At 38.4% G+C, this 24,335-nt stretch overlaps 1 protein-coding gene across 6 annotated transcripts in view; it reads left to right on the forward strand.

Moving 5' to 3' along the window:
- ZBTB44 (zinc finger and BTB domain containing 44) overlaps positions 1 to 24,335 on the forward strand; it is an 81,401-nt gene that overhangs the window by 42,219 nt on the left and 14,847 nt on the right. For 4 of the 6 annotated variants that reach the window (XM_023557048.2, XM_010597120.3, XM_010597121.3 and 1 more), the window contains exon 2: positions 11,738 to 12,811. In XM_023557048.2, coding sequence (XP_023412816.1) covers positions 11,794 to 12,811 — 1,018 coding nt within the window. In that variant the 5' untranslated portion in view covers positions 11,738 to 11,793. The other 2 variants (XM_064268853.1, XM_064268852.1) reach the window with 2 other exon arrangements.

The raw sequence follows: 24,335 nt of genomic DNA on the forward strand, positions 1-24,335 counted from the left end.
ACAATAGAGGGTCCCAGATAGAGTGGGAGAAGAATGTAGATCAAAATTCAAAATCATTAAAAAAAAAAAAAGACCAGATGTACTCTTCTTCCAGAGGCTGAAGGAACCCCCCCAAGACTGTGGTCCCCAGGCACCCTGCCAACTGAGAACTGAGGCCACTCCTAAAGTCCACCTTTCAGCCATAGATTAGACAGGCACGTAAAACAGTAACACACGTGAGGAACATGCTTCTTAGTTCAGTCAGAATGGGCAACACCTGCCCAAAAGCAAAGAGGAGAAGCCAGGAAGGGGCAGGAAAACTAGATGAATAGACACAGGGAACCTGGGGTGTAAAGGGAAAGAAGAAGAATGCTGACACGTTGCAGGGATTACAACCAATGTCACAGAACAATTTGCATATAAATTTTTGAATGAGAAACTAATTTGCAACATAACCTTTCACCTAAAGCACACCTGGGGAAAAAAAAATTACAATTAAAGCCTTGGAAACCCTATGGGGTAGTTCTGCGCTGCCCTGTAGGGTCCCTGTGAGTCTGAATCAGCTGGCTGGCAACGGGTTTGATTTTTGTCTTTCAAAAAAAAAAAAAAATTCTGGAGTTTTAATCAGGATTGTGTTAAATATGTAGATCATTTTGAGGACAGTTGATATTTTTACAGTATTGACTCTTCCAACCCATGAACCTGATATGTCACTCCATTTATTTAGGTCTTCCATGATTTCCTTTGTCATTGTTTTACAGTTGTCAGCATACAGATTATATACATGTTCTGTTTGATTTATAACCCAGTGACCAGTATTTTATTTTCTTGAGCTGTTGTAAGTGATGTTGCTTTTGGGGGTTTTGGTTTTTGAAAGTATTTTTTGTTTGTTTTTAGGTTTCCAATTGTTTGTTTTTATTATGTAGAAATATAGTTTGTTTTATATGTTGACCTTGTATCCTGTCACTTACTAGCTCTTCGTGGCTCTTTAAGGTTCCTTGGGTTCTTCTGTGTAGACAGTCATGTCTGTGAATATAGGGGCAGTTTTATTTTTTCCTTTTAAATCTGTAAACCTTTTATTTCTTGCCTTTTTGTGCTGTCTAGAACCTGTCATACAGTGTTGATTAGGCATGGTGGGAGGGGACATACTTGCTTTTGCCTGATCTTTGGGGATAAACGTTCAGTATTTCACTAGTAAGTATTTTATTAACTGTAGATTTTTGTAAATTCCCTTTATTGGGCTGAGAAAGTTCCCTTTTATTCCCAGTTTGCTCAGTTTATCATGAATGGATGTTGAATTTTACCACATTTTTTCTGCATTAATTGAAATGACCATGTGGTGTTTTCTTCATTAGACTCTTAATATTTAGGGGTTTATTTCTGAACCAGCCTTGCACTTCCAGCATACCACCACCGCCCCCCCATGTGTTGTATTATTCTTTTTATATATTGCTAGTCTATTTGCTATTTTTTTCTTTTTCACATTTTTATACCTGTTTATAAGAGACATTTGTAGTTTTCTTTTTTTATACTATCTTTGGTTTTAGTATCAGAGTAATGCTGGCCTACTAAAATGAATGGGGAAGTATTTCGTCTTCTGTTTCCTGGAAGATATTATATAGAATTAGCGTTAAATGTTTGGTAAATTCTCCTGTGAAACCATCTCAGCCTGGAGTTTTCTTTTTTAGAAGAATTTTAAATACGCACTCTATAATCGACTCGACGGCGCTGGGCTGGGTATTTATTTAATAGTTACAGGACCTTTCAAGTTATCTGTTTCATTTTGGTTGTGTTTCTGCAGTATGTGGGTTTGTTTTGAGGTATTGGTCCATTTTTTTTTATGTTACCGAGCTTCTGTGCATACAGTTGTTTGTTGTATTCCCATATCCTGTTTATGTCTGTGGGGTCTATGTTAATATTCCCTCTTTTGTTCCTGATACTGGTACTTTGTGTCTTCTCTTTTTCTTTCCAGTCTTGCTAGAAGTTACTCAATTTTATTGATCTTTCCGAAGAACAAGCTTTTGTGTTGGTTTTTTCTGTTTTTCTGTTTCAATTTTATTGAACATTGCTCTTTATTAATTCCATCCTTCTTTTTGCATTGGTTTTATTTTTTTTCTGATTTCTTAAGGTAGAAACTATTATTGATTTGGGGATTTTCTTGCTTTCTTCTGTTGTTGTTGTTAGGTGCCATCAAGTCGCTTCCGACTCATAGCGACTCTTTGTATAACAGAACAAAACACTGCCAGGTCCTGCACCATACTCACAATCGTTGTTATGCTTAAGCCCATTGTTGCAGCCATTGTGTCAGTCCATCTCATTGAGGATCTTCCTCTTTTTCACTGACCCTCTGCCAAGCATAATGTCCTTCTCCAGGAACTGATCCCACCTGACAGTATGCCCAAAGTATGTGAAATGTAGTCTAGCCATCCTTGCTTTAAGGAGCATTCTGATTGTACTTCTTCCAAGACAGATTTGTTCATTCTTTTGGCAGTCCAGGGTATGCCCAGTATTCTTCTCCAGCACCACAGTTCATAGGCGTCAATTCTTCTTTGGTCTTTATTCCATCATCCACCTTTTGCATGCATAGGAGGTGATTGAAAACACCATGGCTTGGGTCAGGCGCACCTTAGCGTTCAGGGTGACATCTTTGTTTTTCAATACTTTAAAGAGGTCTTTTGGAGCAGATTTGCCCAATGCAAATCTTTTGATTGCTTGACTGCTGCTTCCATGGTTGTTGATTGTGGATCCAAGTAAAATGAAATCCTTGACAACTTCAGTCTTCTCCCCATTTATAATGATATTGCTTATTGGTCCAGTTGTGAGGATTTTCGTTTTCTGTATGTGGAGGTGTAACCCATACTGAAGGCTGTGGTCTTTGATCTCCCCCTATATCAGTAATCCCTACCCAGATGAGCTCTTTCTCCTTCATTCCCTGTCACCCAAGTCAGAAACCTAGGGTCAGACTTAATGGCTGCTTCTTAGCTACTCCCCCACTGTGCTCCACCTTACTGCCAATACAAAATCATGCCCCCGTGGTATTACCTGCTAAATATTTCTCAGATGTATTTTCTCTGCACCTTTCCAATTTTATTTCATGACATACCTGTACTGTTATAATGTTGTTGTTGTTGTTGTTTTTGTTGTTGTTTATTAGATGCCATCAAGTCGATTTCAACTCATACTGACCCCATGTGACAGAGTAGAATTGCCCCATAGGTCAATTCTATAAAGACTTCCTAGGCTGTAATCTTTATAGAAGCAGATCACCATGTCTTTCTCACACAGAGCCACTGGGTGGGTTCGAACTGCCAACCTTTCAGTTAACAGCTGAGCTCTTAACCACTGAACCACCAGGGCTCCTTACTGTTATAATGTTGTTGTTTGCCCTTGAATCGACTCTGACTCATAGCCACCTTATATGACAGAGTAGAACAGCCCCATAGGGTTTCTTGGGCTGAAATTTTTTACTGGAGCAAATTGCCAGGTCTTTTCTCCTGCAGAGCCACTGGTGAGTTCGAATAGCCCACCTTTCAGTTAGCAGACTAGTGCTTAAGCACTACACCACCAGGGCTCCTTATTGTTATAATAAACCCATTGCCTTTGAGTCAATTCTGAATGACCCTATAGGACGGGCTAGAACTGCCGCACAGGGTTTCCTAGGCCGTAATCTTTATGGGAGCAGATCACCGGGTCTTTTCTTGTGTGGAGCTGTTGGTGGATTCAGGCCGCCGACCTTTCAGTTAGCAGCCATGTGCTTAAGCACTACACCACCAGGGCTCCTCACTGTTAAAATACCAAACCAAAAAACCAAACCCGTTGCTGTCGAGGCAATTCTGACTCATAGGACCCTGTAGTAGCCACCCTCATATCTACCCCATGTCTTGCCACCAGGATAATCCTTTTTAAATGTAGATCTGACTCTTCTACTCCCTAGTGACTACCCATGCCTGTTGAATAAGATCCTAGGTCCTTAGCATGTTATAAACATGGGTGGCCTTGAACAAATTAATTTTCTGAACCTTAGTTTCCTCATCTGTAAAGTGAGGGTACAGCCGTCCCTCGGTATCAGTGGGGTATTGGTTCCAGGACCCCCCATGGGTACCAAAAACCATGGATGCTCAAGTCCCTTATATGGCATACTGTTTGCATATAACCTACACGCATCGTACTGTATGCTTTAAATCCTCTCTAACTATAATAATACAGTGTGAATGCTATGTAAATAATTATAATAGTTTCGCTTTTTGGAACTTTCTGGAATTTTTTTTCAAAATATTTTTGATCCACAGTTGGTTGAATCCGCAGATACAGAGCCCACAGATACGGAGGGCTGACTGTACTTGTCATCTACCACATGTGAGATAACATCTAAAGCTCCTGGTGTAAACAGCTGTTACATCTGGCACAGTCAGTACAGACAACTTCATATATAAGTTTCCACCTGGATACTCCTCTTAGAAAAAAAAAATTTTTTTTTTTTTTTTTTTTTCTAAGAAGCATCTTAAACTCAGTATGTCCCTCTCTTTAACCTTATCTGTCCTTCTTTGGTCTTAGTTAGAGTATAGGGTGGCAGTGAATTGATCTCAGTTTGCAGTTTTAACATAATTTAAACCTTGTTAATATAATTTGAAAGTTAACGTCCAGTCTTGAGATGAGACTAAAATTTAAACATGCAAATTCCTATTAAATACCAAGTTTTCCCACCCTCTCAAATTACTTTCAAGGTTAACAGTCTTTCATTAATTTCTGCTTAAAATCATTTTAGACAGCCATCTCACTTTATATGCTAAGACCTACATCATTTTAATTTCAAGTCCTCTGATAACTTTTAATTAGCTAATCTTTTTAACTTGATAAAGATACATGTAACAAAACATTTGCGATTTTAACACTCTTTACGTGTACAGTTCAGCCACATTAATTACGTATATCGTGTTATTCAACCATCCTGCTTATCCATTCCCACATTATACCATCACCCTTAGAGGTTTGGTATCCCCTAAGGATTGAGTCCTTTCCCTCCCAGCTGCCCCTGGTAACCACTATGAAACTTTAGTCTCTCTGTATTTGCCTACTTTATTGATACCATTGTGTGGATATACCATATTTTGTTCATCGACATTTAGGCTGTTTCCATTTTGGGTTATTGTGAATAGTACTACAGTGAACATTGGTGTACATGTGCCTCTTTGTATTTTTGCTTTCAGTTCTTTTAGGTATACACCTAGAAATGGAGTTGTTGGGTCATATAGTAATTCTATGTTTAACTTCTTGAGGAACCACCAAACTGTTTTCCACAGTGGCTGTACCATTTTACAATCCTACCAGCAGTGAATAAGGGTTCCTATTTCTCTACATCCTCTCCAACACGTGTTGTTTTCTATTTTTTTGTTTTCTAATCATAGCCATCCTAGTAGGTGTGAAGTGATATCTCATTGTGGCTTTGATTTGCATTTCCCCAATGATGAGGGATAATGTTGAGCATTTTTTCATGTGCTCGTTGACCCTTAGTGTATCTTCTTTGGTGAAATGTCTGTTCAAGTCCTTTGCCCATTTTTTGATTGGGTTGTTTGTCTTGTTGTTGTTAGTTGCCACTGAGTCAGTTCCAACTCATGGGGACCCCATGTGTGCAGAGGAGAACTGTTCCATATGGTTTTCAAGGCTGTGACCTTTCAGAAGCAGATCGCTAGACCTATCTTCCGAGGTACCTCTGGGTGGGTTGGACCACCAAGCTCTTGGCTAGTAGTCAAGTGTTTAACCATTTGCACCACCCAGGGACTCCTTGTTAAGTTGTAGGAGTTGTTTATATAGTCTAAGTAGTCTGTAGATTGTCTGTTTTCTTGATAAAGTCCTTTGAGGCACAAAGGTTTAATTTTGATAAAGCCCAATTTATCTATTTTGTATTTTGTTGTCTGTACTTTCGGTGTCATACCTAAGAATCCATTGTCAAAAACTAGGTCTTGAAGCTTTATCCCTGTGTTTACTTCTGAAGGTTTTATAGTTCTTAGGTCATTGATCCATTTTGAGTTAATTTTTGTGAAGTATGAGATATGGGTCTTTATTCTTTTGCACGTGGAGATCCAGTCATCCCAGCACCACTTATCGAAGAGACTACTATTTCCCATTTAATGGATTTGGCACCCTTGTCAAAAATCAGTTGACTCTAGATCTATAATTTTATATTGAATTCCCAGTTCTCTTCCATTGGTCTGTGTGTTTATCATTATACTAGTACCGGTCTGTTTTGATTATTATAGCTTTTAGTATATTTTGAAATCAGGAAGTGTGAACGCTCCTACTGTGTTCTTTTTTTTTCCGAGATTGTTTTGGGTGTTTGCAGTTCCATATGAATTTGAGGATTGGCACTTACATTTCTGGGGGCGGGGAGGAAGGCTGCTGGGCTTTTGATAGGGATTATGTTGAATCTGTGGATCCTGTTAGATAGTGTTGATGTTGTTAATGATGTTAAGTTCGCTCCGTGTACACAGAGTGTTTTCATTTTTTTTTTAAAACTGCAGAGCAAAAGCATGGGTTTTTCCCCTTAAAAACTTGCTAGCAATGACGACTTTCATAAACATGTATAGTATTTCATCAGGTACTTGGAATAAAATAGGTAGGAAGGAAACTCTTTCTGAACTACTGAACAGTTCAGTTTGCAAACTGTTAAACACGAATACATTTTTATTAATACATTTTGAATGCTTAAATTCTAAATTAGTAATGGGAATTAAGTAATGTTTCTTTTTACTCAATACAAATTTTAAGTGAGCTCCAAATTAGATATATACGTATAAACATACATATTCATCTGCACATACGGCGAGAAATGAGATGTTTCTTTAACAGAGTTACCTAATTTAGAAGATTTTAGGTTATATTTTCAGGGTTTTGAATTATTTGGTATTATGTATGACCTTTTTAAATCATGTAGTTTCACCCCTTTTCGAAGTTTTGCTGTATTGTATAGCAGTGTTTCTGAGATATGTTTTTCCATATAATTTTTTATGATAGGGTATATCATGGGACTGAGTTTCTTCCACAGACATGTGTTAGAAGATGCGTGTAATAAACAGATGTCGTACAGGGTATTTAACAGTCTAATGTAACCTTCCTCTCATCCCATACCTCCAGCTGTATTGTACTTCGTATCATAGATGTGTAACCATTACATTGAACAAGCATGATTTGCAGGATAATCCATCTTTCTTTTTGTCTTTCACTGTCCATTTATGGATCCCTGGATGCTCAGTGGTTAAGCGCTTACCTGCTAACCAAAAGGTCAGCGGTTCAAATCCACCAGCTGCACCTTGGAAACCCTGTGGGGCAGCTTCCTCTGCCCTGTAGGGTCGGTATGTGTTGGAATTGACTCAGTGGCAACAGGTTTGGATTTTTGGTTTTGTCCATTTATATTTATTTTGAAAGGCTAGTTCTTCCCAGCTCCATGGAGGGCAAGTCTTAATAAATTTTCTGATTACTTTTAGGAAATAAAAACAATCTGTCCAAGAACTAATAAACTTATTAGTTTATTAATTCAAACGAAAGCTGTTTTTCCTCACCTCGGGCCTGCTACAAGTCTGTAGTGGAAGAGTAGGGTTTGATTGTCTTCTTTTTTCTCTCTACCTGTTTTTCCCTACTCCTCCCCATTTCCTGACTGTGGATTCTGGACCTTCCAGAATTGAGAGAGGCAAGAGTTTTAAGTAGGAAGAAAAGGTCTTTAACAGTAGTAGCAGAGTACTAATAGCAGCAGCTGATGCACTCGTAGTTTGCTGGGTGCTGTCCTGAGCACTTTACATGTGTCAAGTCGCTGAATTCTAGAGCAACATTCTGAGGTAGGTTCTGTTGTCCGTCTGATACTGCTGAAGAAGCTGAGTTACAGAGACTTTAAACGACTTGCCTAAGGTCACACAGCTGTAATTGGCAGAGCCAGGATGCCAGCCCACCATTGTGGCTCTGGAGTCTATGACCTCAGCCACTCCACTGCACTGCTTCTATACGCTGTTGGGAGGTGGTAGACATGCATCCTGGTCTTGGCCGGTGTTCAAAGCAGATTCATGCCTTTCAGGTTATTTTCAAGTGTGGTACACATTTTCCATAGATTTGAGGCAAAGGACAAACAGCCTGAACCCCTTTCTCTTGCAGAGAGAAATAGGAAGAATTGAGGTGGGGTTTGGAACTCAAAACACACTGATCACTCTCACCAAAAATCCTTTTCTAATCTTTAACTCTTTGAAGGTTGAAAGTGGGTGCAACTCAAGGTTGAAAAATAGTTTTCTGCTATCTCCTTACATAAGTGGTCTTGTACCTTACTTTGAGATGTAGTATCTATTGTTTGAAGTCTCATGGTGGTGCTAACAGTTAAGAACTCGACTAATAGCCAAAAGGCTAGGGGTTTGGACCCATCCAGAGACCCACACCTCAGAAGACAGGCCTGGCAATCTGCTTTCAAAAAGTCACAGCCTTAGAAACCCTATGGAGCAGTTCTGCTCTGCGCACATGGAGTTGACAGCAGCTAACGACATCGACAACATCTGTTTGAGACCTCCAGTCCAAACCGAGATTAAAGTAGTTCTATTTTTAACACAGTTTCCTGTGTTGTCCGGATGACCTATTTAATTTCATGTCTTCACACCTTTGTTCGTGCAGGTGGTCCTTGTATTGAGACTGCGTCATTTGTTCTGAAGGCACGGTTACTCCCTGGACCACACAATCCCAGTCATATTAAGCACCCTTTTTTTTTTTGATGGCCAGGCTCATCAAATGCATAGAAAAAGTTGTATGTAACCTTCCCATTTTATTCCTCTTCATCTCATTCCTGTAATAGATAAATCAGCAAATGTGTTAAATTATGTTTTGCTTAAACCAGTCCTAGCTGCCTAGTGTCTCTTTGTGATTACTTGCCTTGGGGAAGGGTATATGGAGCAGATTTATATTTGAACTTGTATCTCTGATTATGGTCAAGATAATTATTGCAATGGCTTACCTGACTGTCTTGGCACAAGACTTTATGCCTTTTATCTTTTCCATTGTGATATGAGACAGAGAACAGCTCCAGACTGATCATTTTGTCTTTACATAGTAGAATAGTCAGTCGTCCTGTATTTATTCAGCTGAAAATCTTTAGGGTTCCCCCCCCCTTTACCTTTTCTTTATACTTTTTCCCTTCCCTTGTACATTTATCTGCACAGAACATTCTAAGGGATGATAGTGCACTGAGTTGTTCAGTGTTTGAACTGACACTGCCCACTGCGTGTTCACATTTAGAATACCTTACAATTCCAGTTAACCATTTACCAATCGAGTATACACATTTTACAGATAGGCACATTAGGATCATGAGCACGTACCAATATCATATAATCCCATTATATTCTGGAACTTTCTTGCATTTTCTCAGCCATCAAAATTCTACATTCATTAGTCCCTATTTAAATCATACCTTGTCTTTGAAGACTGTTTCATTCCATTCTTTGCTTTCACATAGCACTTTGTTATAAACAGTCTCTGTACCACACCTGTTGTAGTCCTAGTTATGTATGTATCTCTTCTGCATAGGACTGTAAGCATATTGTGGTCAGGGAAAATAATTTATATGTGTGTACATCTCCACGTAATAAAGTGCCTCACATCTAGTTAGTCAGTTATTGAATTAAATTTTGATTGATGTGAACAAAATTAATCAGCATATAATACAATTGTCAAAATACCTGAATGAGTTATACCAATAGTTGTGTCCAGAACAAGTGTGGTAAATATGGTAAAGTTATTCTCAACTGTAATCCTCCCAAAGTTATGCTCAGCTATAATCCTGCCATACCTACCATACTGTGTGCAGTTCTGGGACCCATTCTTGAATGAACAGTGAGAAGTGGAGATTGTTCAGAGCAGAGCTCTCTGGTTAGCAAGGATGTTAATCAGATTTTAAGAGCACTTACACGGACTTGAGATGTTTAGTTTAAAGAAGACAAAGTGGGGTATGATAGCTGTCTTTAGATTTTTGAAAGACTTTCAAGGGAAAAGAGAAAGTCAGTCTACTCTTTATGCATCTAGAGCTCAGCCCCAGGGATGTGCATCAGTATGGTGTTTTTTAAAAAGCAGCAGAAAGAAGAGAATAAACACCTGTTTTTCTCTACCCTTCAGAGACAATCACTGAAATCTCCCAAACCTTTTTCTGTGCCAAAGGTTCTGAACATTTCGATGGGCAGTGATTCCCTTGAATGTGATGAAAACTATCATAAACTGATGCAGACATTATTCTTACACAGTTTCAGAAGGATCATGGATCCCTAAAGAAATCCATGAACCTCTGATTAGGACTCATTCTCTCTTGTTCTATGGTGTGTGGTGTGAATGCAGACATACATGTATATTTTTTATAAAGATGGGATTGTAGCCTGTACATGCTTTCCTCACATTTTTTTCATTAAATACATAATAGTAATAGTTACCACTATTGAATGTTTATTCTGTGCCAGTAATTGTGCACTTAATACTCAAAACCAAACACTTTCCCGTGTTAACGAAATACTCATCATCTTCAACATCATTTTAAATTAGTGGCTGTATTTTTTAAGCATTTTAATTTTTATAAATCTACTGATAATTTACAAAAAATACTTTCCCCAAGTTTGCTTTGATGAAAAGTCAATTTTGCTTTTATTTTAGTAGTGACTATCAAAAAAAGAAAGGTATTTATCTTAAATAAAATCATTGTATGTTTCTGTGTCGAAATAGGTGCTGCAGTTAGAAGACCCAGCTGCTAGCTTCCACTGTCTTTTATTAGTCACTGCTTTGAGCCTGCTTTCTTAAACCGTTATCATGGAGGTAATAGAAGCCTCCCCGACTTAACATAGAGGTTATAAAAAGAGGTTAGGGAAAGAGTACTTTATACACTCCTAAGTATTATTAGATTTACTAAATTGAAAGTATTTGAGAATTCAAGGCAAACTATTTTTTTTTTTTTTTTAAGGACAAATTCAGTCCATCAGTTGATTACTAAACATCATTTTTTGGTAAATTTACTTCCAGAGAGATTGTTGTTTTATTGTACTAGCAGTATGAAAATAATAATAATCACTATCATTAGTTGAGCATTTACAAAGTGCCAGATACTGTGCTAAGCATTTACTTCACTTTTAGATCTTACTATATTGTTTACTACATTTAATCATTGTAACAATATTGGGGAGGTTGTTGAGGAAACTCAGGCTTGCAAAGGTTAAATGAAGAATCCAGGCCATTCAAATTCTAAAACTTGGGCTCTTAAAGACTGATACACTGAAAGAGGCAGTTTAGCATTGAGGTTAAGAGTACAGGCTCTGGAGCCAGCCCGCCTAGATTTGAACCCTGGGTGTACCACTTGATAGCCATTTGGCTTCAGCAAGGTGTTTAACCTTTTCTGTTAAATGGGGATGATATGTACCTATCCAACAGAGACATCGTGATGATCAAATAAATTATCAAATGGGAAGGAAGCATTTATAAAAGTGTTTGACGCATAGAAAGCACTCTGTGATTTTCATTATTTACAAACTATTATTCAAAACTATGCACCTTATTAAAAACATTAGCTCACAGTTGCCGCTAATTAGATAGATTGGGGGCAGGTAGGGAATTCATTTTTTTATATATCCCTTGCCTTGAACTTTCTATCATCTCTCAGCTTTTTTGTTAGCACAGTGGCCACATGAAAACAATCTAAATCACTTTCTAGTTCAACTACTAAACCACCAATTAATGCTTTATTTTATGTATTTTTTAGGGCATTTCTGACTCATTTGCATCCTTGAAGAACATCTGTAGAAGACAAAGAAAAAGATGGGTGTGAAAACATTTACTCATAGCTCCTCTTCTCACAGCCAGGAAATGCTTGGAAAGCTAAATATGCTACGAAACGACGGACATTTCTGTGACATCACTATACGTGTCCAGGACAAAATCTTCCGGGCACACAAGGTGGTACTAGCAGCTTGCAGTGATTTCTTTCGCACCAAACTTGTGGGCCAAGCCGAGGATGAGAACAAGAATGTGCTGGATTTACATCATGTTACAGTGACTGGCTTTTTACCCCTTTTAGAATATGCTTACACAGCCACTCTGTCAATTAACACAGAAAATATTATTGATGTTCTGGCTGCAGCCAGCTATATGCAAATGTTTAGCGTTGCTAGCACCTGCTCAGAGTTCATGAAATCAAGCATTTTATGGAATACTCCCAACAGCCAACCAGAAAAGAGCCTAGATACTGGACAAGAAAACAATTCTAACTGCAATTTTACTTCTCGAGATGGAAGCATTTCTCCAGTCTCTTCAGAGTGCAGTGTGGTAGAAAGAACCATTCCTGTTTGCCGAGAATCTCGGAGAAAACGCAAAAGCTACATAGTTATGTCTCCTGAAAGTCCTATAAAGTGCAGCACACAGACAAGCTCTCCCCAGATATTGAATTCTTCAGCTTCCTACTCAGAAAATAGAAACCAACCAGTTGACTCTTCTTTAGCTTTTCCTTGGACTTTTCCCTTTGGAATTGATCGACGAATTCAGCCTGAGAAGGTTAAGCAGGCAGAAAATACTCGGACTTTAGAATTACCTGGTCCATCTGAGACAGATAGAAGAGGGGCTGATTATGTGACTTGTGAGAACACAAAATCTACGTTGCCTCTGGGTACCGAAGAAGATGTCCGGGTCAAAGTAGAAACATTAAGTGATGAAGAGGTTCACGAGGAGGTGTCGCAGCCTGTCAGTGCATCTCAGAGTTCACTGAGTGATCAGCAGACAGTGCCAGGAAGTGAACAAGTCCAAGAGGACCTTCTGATCAGTCCACAGTCTTCCTCTATAGGTATAATGTCTCCTGTGTTTCTTGTGATGCTGTAAAGTCAATCCAGCAAACATTTTTAAGTGCCTGTTAGGTAAAGTTTTGTCTTGGGTCCCATAGGGAATATAAAGAAGAGTAAAACCTAACTGGATATTTTAAAGTGCTGTTAGCACTACAGTTATTTTTTACAAGTTACACATGGGGGAAAAAAGAAACTAGAACAGTATTTAATGTAACAAAGGCAGATGGTATGCATCTTTAATTACTTTCAGTGTAGAAATACCAGTTTTAAAAAATCCAGTTAATCTCTTATTCTTTACTGAAATATTTATTGAAGACTTCACCATGTGCCTAACATTGAGGAAGAACTTGAAAAGGACATAGTGTCTGCAGCTGAAGAGTTAACAGTTTAATTGAGGAAGCAGATGCGTAAATAAACGATTCGGATGAAATATTACAAGTGCTAGGCTGGAGACATGAACAGTGTGAGAGTTCACAAAGGAAAGAGCAAGTTGTTAATCCTACGTATTTGAGCTGGTCTTACTCGATAAGTAGGAGTTTGCCCAAGTAAGGAAATGACATGTCTGTGAAGATGAAAGAACAGCATGTATAAGAGCACAGAGGTATGGAAGAGCACTACGTGTTTGATAAGCAATGAACTCAGTGCAAAATGATTTAAGTGTGGGTGCCTAAAAAGTGTCAGGTTTAATGGGAGGTAAGACAAAAAAAGAGCGGTTGAGAGCAAGGTGCTAAGAGCCTTGAACTCTAGTTTCAGTTAAGATTGCATTCAACTGTATCTAACAGAATTCTTTGTATAATGGCTATTTTTATTACATACATGTTCAGAAATAGAAAATCCAGGACTGGTACAGTAGCTCTACAGTGTAACCAGTATCCCAGGCCCCTCATATATTCACCATCCTTAGCTTTCAGTTTCATCTGTACGCTTATTGCTTCATGGTTACTTTATCTTCAGCCTCGCATTCTAGAAAGGAATGGCACTTGTATCAGGAAAACACAAATGTTCCCAGAAATACCTAGAAGTCTTAGGCCAGACCATGTCTCCTGGTCTTTCTTAGCTGTAAGAGAATCTGGGAAGACGTGTATTAGTTGGGTACTGTGTTAGTTTTCTAGGACTGCTGTAACAAAGTACGACAAAGTAGGTGGCTTTAAACAAGAGAAATGGTTTGTCTCACAGTTTTGGAGGCTGGTAAGAATTCAGGGTGTCAGCAGGGCCATGTTTTCTCTGAAGACTCTAGGGGAAGATCCTTTCCTGTCTCACTCAGCTTTTGGTAGCTCCAGGCATTCCTTGGTTTGTAGCTGTAGCATAACTTCGATGTCTACCTCCATGCCACATGTCTGTCTCTCTGTGTTGCTTCTCTTATTTAATAAGGACACCACTCAGATGAGATTAGGATCCACCCTACTTCAGCGTGACCTCGTGTTAACTGATAACATCATCAAAGACCCTGTTCCCAAACAAGGTTATGTTCACCAGTACCAGGGCTTAGGAGTTCAGTATATCTTTATTCAGCCCATAGCAGGTATAGTGTCTGCCATAGCAAGGCCAAGTAAGCTGGGTTTTTATCCTAGTGGTAGTAAGGAGCCTACCTTAAAGGGAATAAAAAAATGGAACAGATACAGAAAGTAATATTTTAGGAAGATTAATTTGGTATTGGTGTGCAGGGAGCTTGGCTGGTCAGAGACAAAAGGTTTGGAATCCAGTTACAGTTTAGTTGTCTTTATATGAATGAAGATGCTTAGAGCAAAAATTAAAAAATGACTATTAAGAGACTTAGTAAGGAGAGAGTCCATACTACCTGATGATACTGAATATGTGGATTGAGAGGATAAAAGGGGCCATAGTGCTCTAGATGACTAGGAGAATAGTGATAATGTTTTATTCATTGATTCTGAGTCACAATTTTTCATATTTTATTATCTCCGAAATCCAGATGTCTCTTACAGTTGATCTCTTACAATTACTTAAAGTTACCATCAAGTAGACTCCACCGCTTGGCGACCCGTGTGTCTCCGAGTGTAGACATGTGTTTCACAGGGTTTTTGGAAGTAGATCACTAGGCCTCTCTTATGAGGCACCTCTGGGTGGATTCTACCTCCAACCTTGCAGTTGGCGGCTAAGCACTTTAACCATTTGTATCACCCAGGGATTCCCTTTTCTTAGTGGTACAAAAAATAGTAATAGCATTTTAGAGTTTATTAAATACAATAGTTGCAATATGAAAATCAGTGAAATGAGGTGGTAACTCAGTTTTAAGAGTAAGTCAGCAAGATCACGTCTGTATGAATTACTCTTGGATCAAGTAATACCATGCCACAAGGCAGTCAAAAAGGCAGGATTGGGGAGATCAAGATTAAAACTTACCAGTGTGCGATTTTTTTTTTTTTTAAAACGGTAGCACATCAGATCTCAACAGAAGAAGTGTGTGTGTGTATTTATGCCAGGAGCCCTGGTGGCGCAGTGATTTAGTGCTCAGCTGCTAACTGAAGGTCGGTGGTTCAAACCCATCAGTAGTTCCATAGGCAAAAAGATGTGGCAGTCTGCTCCCATAAAGATTACAGCCTAGGAAACCCTATGAGACAGTCCTTCTCTGTCCTACCGGGCCATTTTGAGTCGGAATCAGCAACACACAACAACAACATATATATGCCAATATCAAAAGCCTGATCTTTGGGAAGTATTTATATTCAGTGTTAAGAAGGAAGAGAAGAAAAGCCAACAAATAATAATAGGGAGTATTTCTCTAAAAGATTGGAGAACCAGGAAGGCCATCTTAGTTTTGTTAATTTCTTGTGTTTTGACCATGATTTACGCACTAAAGATCATATTCTTGAATATGGATCAAGATACAAAACCAAAACCTGTTGCCGTCGAGTCAATTCCAACTCATAGCGACCCTGTAGGACAGAATAGAACTCTGCTCCAAAGGGTTTCCAAGGAGCACCTGGTGAATTCGAACCGCCAGCCTTTTGGTTAGCAGCTGTAGCTCTTAACCACTACAACACCAGGATGCTTTTGAATAATTTAAGTGATCACACATCCAGTAAAATATCTGATGGGAGGAGATCATAGCTATTTATTGATTTGACCGAGTTTTTGTTAAATTACTATGGACTTTAATCCTGAATGTGCCTTAATACCTTCTAAATAACTGTTTAATGAATAGTTACTATTTTAATCATTTATCTGAGAACTTAGAAACCCAAGTATTAATCGAACTAAATATCTTGTAAACTAGGCGTGTGAAATAGTCACTGTTTACCACTCTCAGGTATTTCTAATCAATTCAGATTTTGCCTTTAAGTTCTTGTTAGTATGATAAAGTGGAGAAGTAAGGAACACAGAATAAACCTTTCAGTTAATAAGTAGAATTTATTTCCAATATATACCATTGTAAGTGTGATTCTGTGTAAAGAAGACATAGAAGCAACTTCCGTGCTTTACTGTCATATAATCTACTAATCCAAATGGGGTTCCCCCCGCCTTGCTTTCATGTCTAGTATACTAGTCACTCTCAACAAATTTAACTCCAAATCTATGCTCTAAAAAAAACACACAGAAAAAAATTAAATTCCTGGAATATAGCAGGTAGTAAGTGTGGGAGAAAGGGAAGGGTGTATGTGGCATTCTTTCCATACTGCATACAGACTGCTTAATTGACTTACTGATTCATTAGAGAAGTTTGTCATTCTAGGAACTGAGAATATAATACTTGATACATTCATTTTCATGAAATTCTAAAATAACAATAATCAGATACCCCCAATTTAGAGCAAAGAGGAACAATAAATATAGCAAATTTAGAAGAGAACAAAGACTGCTAAGCTTATATTGGATCTTAGTTACTCAAAAAGATTAAGTCATCAATTTCTGGTGTAGTTTAAGAAAAAAAAACTTTTTTTTTTTTAAACGAGCTTTTTATTTGCATGATTTTATGGGTCAGAAATTTAGAAAGGGAAAAGCAGGGATGGCTTATCTCTGCTTCACGATGTTCGGGGCCTCAGGGTAACTCAAATACACACCTACACCAGTATCAATATTATTACTGTAATATGGAAAATAATTTTAGATTACAGTTCCATTTTATCTTTAGGATATATCACAGTAGGGGTGTTATCTTAGTCATGTAGTGCTGCTGTAACAGAAATACCACAAGTGAATAGCTTTCAACAAAGAGAAATTTATTCTCTCACAGTCTAGTAGGCTCCGAGTCCAAATTCAGGACATCAGCTCCAGGGGAAGGCTTCTCTGTCTGTTGGCTCTGGAGGAAGGTCCTTGTCATCAGTCCTCCCCTGGACTAGGAGCTGTGCTATGCTCTAGAGCTGTGCTGTGCTCCCGGGCTGCTTTCCTTTTGGTATGAGGTTCCCCTACTCTCTGCTTGCTTCCCTTTCCTTTTATCTCTTATAAGATAAAAGGTGGTGCAGACCATACACCAGGGAAACTCCCTTTGCATTGGATCAGGGATGTGCCCTTGGTAAGGGTGTTACAATCCCACCCGAATCTTTTTTAGCATACAATTGCAATCATAAAATGGAAAACAGCCATACAATACTGGGAATCATGGCCTAACCAAGTTGACACATTTTGGGGGAAACAATTGAATCTATGACATTTAAGGGAAAATAAGTGAGAAGGTCTTCATGGTATGGCTTTATTATTTATCTTAAAGTATTTGATGATTGCGTAGATAACACCAAAGACCATGAATTAGTTCTAGACAATGTGTAGTTTATCTAGATTATCAAAAGCATTTCCTTTTTTCTAGACTCTAAAACCTCTGCCATTAGGAAAATAAAAAGGTGATTGTTAAGGAGGCAGTTAAGGTATTAAGAAATAGCTGGCAGCTTTCTCTAGTAGTACGGAATATATGAACTTGTTGAGGTGGGCAGCTAGAGTAATTGTGGGAGAATGCTGGAATTATAGCATCGTGCCTGTGGAGAAGCAGTGTAGTAGCATAATGATTAAACGTTCAGGACTGGACTCTACTACCCGTTTCTGCCGCTTTCATAATAGATGTATGACTTTGAGCAAGTTACTTAATGTCACTGAGTTTCCGTAGCTGTAAAATTAGGATTTGTTCTTGTTTGTTGCTGTCGAGTCAGTTCCGACTCATGGCCCCACGCATGCAGAGTAGAACTGCTCCGTAGGGTTTTCAAGGCTGTGGCCTCTTGGAAGCACGTCACCAGCCCTGTCTGAGGTGCCCCCGGGTGGGTTTGAACTGCCAACCTTTCAGCAAGTAGTCGAGCACTTAAATGTTGCACAACCCAGGGACTCCCAAAATTAGGGTAGTAATACCCATTACCCAGATCTTTTGTGAAACAAAATTAGGTTGAATTTAGAGCCCTGGAAAAAATTTTTGTAGCAAGTTATTGTATCTTTGTGCTTAAATGTGGTTATGTTTCTTTTAACCTAAAGAGTGTATTAATATTATATTAGCACATTTATGTTAGCATGTTTTACTTACGTATAATTAACCTAGAAAAAAAAACTTTTTAATTTGTTAGGTGTTTTTTTATTTGCATCTTAAATTTGGTAAACAGGAGCTTTTAACAGCAGTTTAGAGTTCATTAAAATTCAGAAAACTTTAGAAAAACTTAACTTTCCCATTGTCCTTCCTTTTATAGGGTAAAGGAGCAAATGTTTGTTACCTAATGACCGTTTTACATACACATATACATATTCTATTGTCATTTTAAAGAAATAGGGGTAAATTTAAATTGTGTTTAATGATTGGTATTTTTGTCGCATTTTTTTCTTAGAAAATTTGCACTCAGAGGTTATTTATTAACTTAATCATTTATCTAAAAAGGTCTTAAAATTAGTTAAGAATCTGGTACAATTTAGTTAACACTTTTAATCTTTATGATTTGTAAAATTATAAGAATTTCATAAAATTAAATCCTTTTAAAAAACATCAAGTATTTTCCATTTTAGTCCCTGGGTGGCGCTAACAGTTAATATACTCGGCTGCTAACCTAAACATTGGTTTGAGTCTGCCGAGAGGCCCCTCAGAAAAAAGGCTTCGCAATCTGTAGTAAAACCTGTGAAAGCTAGAACCTGTGTAAGGCAGAAACCTGTGAGAGAGGGAAAACTCATTTTCCACTAAAGCGAGTGATAGAAAAGTGATAAGACTGCACCCTGTCAACGGCAGAAAGCTTTCAAGACCCAGAAAAACAAGGTAGTCCTGTGGAGTTCTGGCTCTCACAGGTTTAACTCTGACACACATGGAGTTGCAGTGAGTCGAAGTTGACTCTGCAGTAACTGCTTATTTTCCATTTTCTTCAATATAATTTCATACATCTACTTTTTTTACCAAGTTATGGAAAGAGCAATAACTTAACTCTTAAACCCTAAGTCCAAACCAAACTCATTGCAATTGAGTCAATTTCAACTCATAGTGACTGTATACGGCAGAGTAGAACTGCCTCCATAGGGTTTCCAAGGAGCACCTGGTAGATTCGAACTGCCAGCAACCTTTTGGTTAGCAGCCAAACACTTAACCACTGCACCACCAGGGCTCCAAACCCTAGGAAGTGTTAATTTTAAATCATGAGAAATTTAACCCCAGTCTTTTATATGGTAAACTAATTTTTATTTTCACGTAGTAAACTTTTTTTAATTGTAAGATATATGTAACATAAAATTTGCCATTTTAACCATTTCTGATTGTACAGTTCAGTAATGTTAATTATGTTTACCATGTTGTGCAATGATCACCAGTATCCGTTTGCAAAAGTTTTCATCACCCCAGACAGAGACTCAGTACCCCATAAGCAATAACTCGTCATTCCTCCTTTCACTCCCCAGTGCCTGGAAACCACTACAGTAATCTACTTTCTGTCTCTGTGCATTTGCCTATTAATAGATGTTTCATATAAGTGGGATCACACAATATTGGCCCTTTTTTGCCAGACTTACTTCACTCCCCGTAATGGTTTCAGAGTTCATCCATGTTGCAGGATGTATCAGAACTTTATTTCTCTCTATGGCTGAGTAATAGTCTGTTGTATGTAAATAGTATATTTTGTTTATTCATTCCTGTGTTGATAGACGTTTAGACTGTTCCCACATTCTGGCTGTTGTGAATAGTGCTGCAGTGAACACTGTTGTACAAGTTTCTGTTTGTGTTCCTGTTTTCACTTCTTCTGGCTGTATACCTAGGATTGAATTGCTGGGTCATTTGATGGTCCTTCCACCATGTTTAACTTTTTGAGGAACCACCAGACTTTTCCACATGGCTGTTCCATTTTGCATTCCCACCAGCGTCTCACTGTGGTTGTGACTTGGCATTTCCCTAATGACTCATAACATCGACTGTTTATATGTCTTCTTTTTATTTTGAGAAATATCGACTACCTGTTCAGATTCTTTGCTCATTCGTAATTAGATTGTGTTTTTGTTGGTGGGTTGTAGAAGTATGGATAAAATTCTAAAAGTTTGTTTTAACTCTTTGGTTAGCTTAGAGTGGTTTTTATTTTCAGCTTTTGGTGCATTTAGTAGCCATAGCCGTGGGGGTGGGAGGTTGTTTTACTTTTCCTTCATCAGTCTCTGTCAGTTTTAGGGATGTAGACACCAAGGTTTAGATAACATTTTTAGTATGTAAAATATGGATGTTTGAAGAGGGACCATCTGCTATAATGTCTCTTGTACTATAGTTATTGTTATATCTTGGGGGGGAATAAAAGTCTCTATAACTGCCATTTTGTATAGTTCAGTGACAATTACTTTCATCATGTTATGTAAACATCTCTACTATCCATTTGCAATTTTTTTTATCATCATTAACAGAACCTCAGTGCCCCCTAAACAATGACTCTCCCTTCCCCCTTCCTTCCTGCCCCTGTAAACTTTGGTCTCTATACCTTTGCCTGTTCTAGAAATTTCGTATGTAAGTGGGATCATACAGTATTTGCTCCTTTGTGACTGACTTATTTCACTTAGCATAATCTTTTCAAGGTGTATCTATGTTGTAGCATGTATCGGGACTTCATTTCTCTTTGATGATGTTATTAAGCAAACTCTTGACAATACTGGAATCAATGCAAAACCCAATGTTTTTTATTTCTACCATACCTCCTAGGAGTGGGACCTTGGCCTGCCTGATTGTGAGATGCAGATGTCAGTGAGGTGAATCTTCCTGGCCTGCCCTAATCGCACCTCCAGGCCTCTTTTGCAAGCTTTTGCCGATAAGCTTTAATGTTGTCTGCACTCTGGATGAGAAGTTGAGAATACATTACAAAGTAGGTTTTTGTGTCCATGGTGACCAAGTCCAAATACTAGGATTTTTCTAGTTTTTATGCTAGGACAGATGAAATTGTTAGTGTTTCTTTCCTTTTCTTTTCAAAAGAAAAAAAGTGAGAATGAAACGATATTGACAAGGGAGCAGTTACCTCTTAAACAAAACGGCATTTTCTGGTTCCCATTGCACATCTGTTGTAAAAACAAATCAGAAGGATCAGGGATAGGTTAGATGTGTAGGCAGAGGGGAAAGGTATGAGTGTCCTTTGATAGTTAGAAAAGACATGGACAGAAATGCTAAACACACCGGTAGGGATGGGATAGCGGGGCTAGGAAGAAAGGGGTGTGGTTGGAGATGATTGGAAGTACATGTAGTTCTGCTTTCAAAAGCTTCTAAGTACATTAGTATATTAGAACATAGCATAATAAAGGAGCCCTGATGGCTCAGTGGTGAAAGAGCTCCTCTGCTAACCAAAAGGTCAGTAGTTCGAGCCCACCAGCCACTCTGCGGGAGAAAAACGTGGCAGTCTGCTTCAGTAAAAATGTACAGCCTTGGAAACCCTATGGGGCGGTTCTCCTCTGTCCTGTAGGTCAATACGAGTCAAAACCGACTTGACCCCAATGGGTTTGGTGTTGGTTGGTATAATAACTGGTGTCCTTGATGATTGCTGTGAGTCACCAAGAAACAAAAAATAACTTATATTTAGTATTCTTTATTTAAGAAGTCAAGGCAAAGTGTAACCCTGTTGCAAATTTTTCAGCACAAATTATTAAATAAGTTGCATGCCATGAAAAGGAAACCCTGGTGGCATAGTGGTAAAGAGCTACAGCTGCTAACCAAAAGGTTGGCAGTTTGAATCCACCAGGCACTCCTTGGAAATTCTATGGGGGAGTTCTACTCTGTCCTGTAGGGTCGCTGTCAGTCGGAATTGACTCGACCGCAATGGGTTATGCCTTGAAAAAGACTGGATTCGTTTGTGGAAATTTTGCTTGTTTCCTAATGTCAGCTAATTTAAGTGTTCCAAAGGAGAAAACAAGTATTTAATTCTATAAGTTTTCAACAGGAGGAAATTCCATCCTGTGTGTCTGTCAACAGCTGATATTTATTAAATGTGTTATACATGGTGTTGTATAGACTGTTTTACAGTTATAGTTAGTACATTTTAACTTTCTTTAAAATACTATAACCAAAAGTTTGTGTGCTGTTAAATGGAGTAGATTTTAGAGGCTCAGATTTATTCATTTGGTGCAGCACAGCTTAATTGGCAAAGTTCAGTACCTGATGAGAATAAGCTAGATGGTTTGGATCTATCCTCCTGTTAAACCCTGCAAAAATTCTAGATTAAACAAAAAAAAAAGAAAATCACCTTAAAAATATTTAAAATGCTGAAAAGATGGTAGGAGCTGCTAGGTTAAATTTGAGGAGACTGCCTGAACCCAGAGAGGTAAGTAGCTTATCAGAGAATTAAAACCAGCTTTTTGCCTTTAGGACATTTGCCAAAATACAGCTTGGACTTTGGCTCATCAACTCAAAGAGTGAAGGGAATGCAGTCAATGCCCAGGGCGTGTCAGAGTTATGAAGGCTTAGAGAAGTCGCACCATACATTAAGTTCTGAAAGGCTATGCTGCCAGGGTCAGGGTGCACCAGAGCTAAACCTGCACCCCTTCCTCCAGATTTCAGGGGACTGTAGAAAAAAGCTGCCTTGGCAGTGCAGGCAGACCAGAAGAAGAAAAGAGGAAAGGGGAAAAACACATCCGTGAGAGGTGGTAGCCCCAGACCAGCCCTCTGTAGATGACCATCCTGTTTATACCTTGGTGGGTAGGCTAAGGAATCTCAAACATAAATGTGGTTTAGGGTGGTCCCTGTCCGGTGGTGCTCTTCCAGGAACCTAATAAAAGCAAACAAAAATCTCCAGAAGAGTATATATTCATCCTAATCTCAGCACTTCGCCTACAAATATAAGGGCAATAACCATTGTCAGTAATAACCAGAGCATACAGGGAAACAAAGCCAAGTGAATAAAGACAACAGGTAGCAGAAACCAATTGGCAGTAGTTTTCAGACACAGATACAAAACATATACAATTACTGTGTTTAAAGAAGTAAACAAGTTTGAACAATAATTGCAGAGAACAGGAAACTGTAAAAAGTCACATAGATTTGAGGGAAAAAAAAAACTCTAGAAATAAAAAATAAAGTAACCAAAATTTTAAAAACTCAGTGAACATTTTGACAGCAGATTGGACTTAAGAGACAACTGGTGAATCAGAAGATAAATAAGAAATTACCTGAATGTTGGCGAGAGGAAGACACACTGGTAGAGATTACAGTGGAGAAGAGAATATGAGTTGTGGAAGATACAGTCAGAAACCCAACTTCAGTTTTATCGAAGTCCTAGAAGGAGAAAAGGGAACGAGGATTTTGCAGAAGTGATGAAGGCACCAGTTCACAGAGACCAGCAAAGAAACACGAATCTAGACACATCGTGAAGAAAATTTTAAAAAACAAAAACTTAAAAGCAACCAGAGAGAAATGGCAGATTACCTTCAAAGGAGTATCTGACTTTTTTAATAACAGCGGAATGCTATCCTCAGTGTGTTTGGGGGAAAAAAACTGCCAATATAGATTTCTACACACAGTGAAAATATCCTTCAAGAAGGTAAAAGCTATTCCTAGATGGACAAAAACAATTCATCATCAGCAAATCATTGCTAGAGGAAATCCTTAAGGGTGGACGTACAGCAGAAGTGAGCACAGGTGAAAGTCTAATATCACAAGAAGGAATGAAGAGCAAAGAAAGAGGTAAATGTAAATGGATGTTGCTTGTATAAAGGAGTAATGCCTAGTGGAGCTTAATCACAACAAAAGAAGTAAAATACCAGACAGCAATAATTTCTGAGTTGCAGGATGGGTGTCGGGGGGAAATGAAGTTAAAATGTTCTAAGGTCCTTATATTATCGAGGAGGCAGTAAAGGTTTTCGTTAACTTTCAACTTTGATAACTGTGTGCGTTATAATTTCTAAGGTAACCAATAAAAAAGAATAGGAACATGTTGTATAATTTCCAAACCAATAGAAGGGAAATTGAATGATTGTTACCACTTACATTCAACAAGGTGATTCTGAAATGTGTACGGAAATGCAGAGGACCAAGAGTAGCCGAGATGCTCATGAGGCAAATGAACAAGATGGGAGGACTTGGTCTACCTGATATCAGGACTTATTATAAAGCTGTAGTAACTGAAGACTGGCCCTAATGTAAGGGCAGACTGACCAACAGAAGGAACT

Source organism: Loxodonta africana, chromosome 15 (assembly GCF_030014295.1).
Source record: "Loxodonta africana isolate mLoxAfr1 chromosome 15, mLoxAfr1.hap2, whole genome shotgun sequence".
Classification (NCBI taxonomy): domain Eukaryota; kingdom Metazoa; phylum Chordata; class Mammalia; order Proboscidea; family Elephantidae; genus Loxodonta; species Loxodonta africana.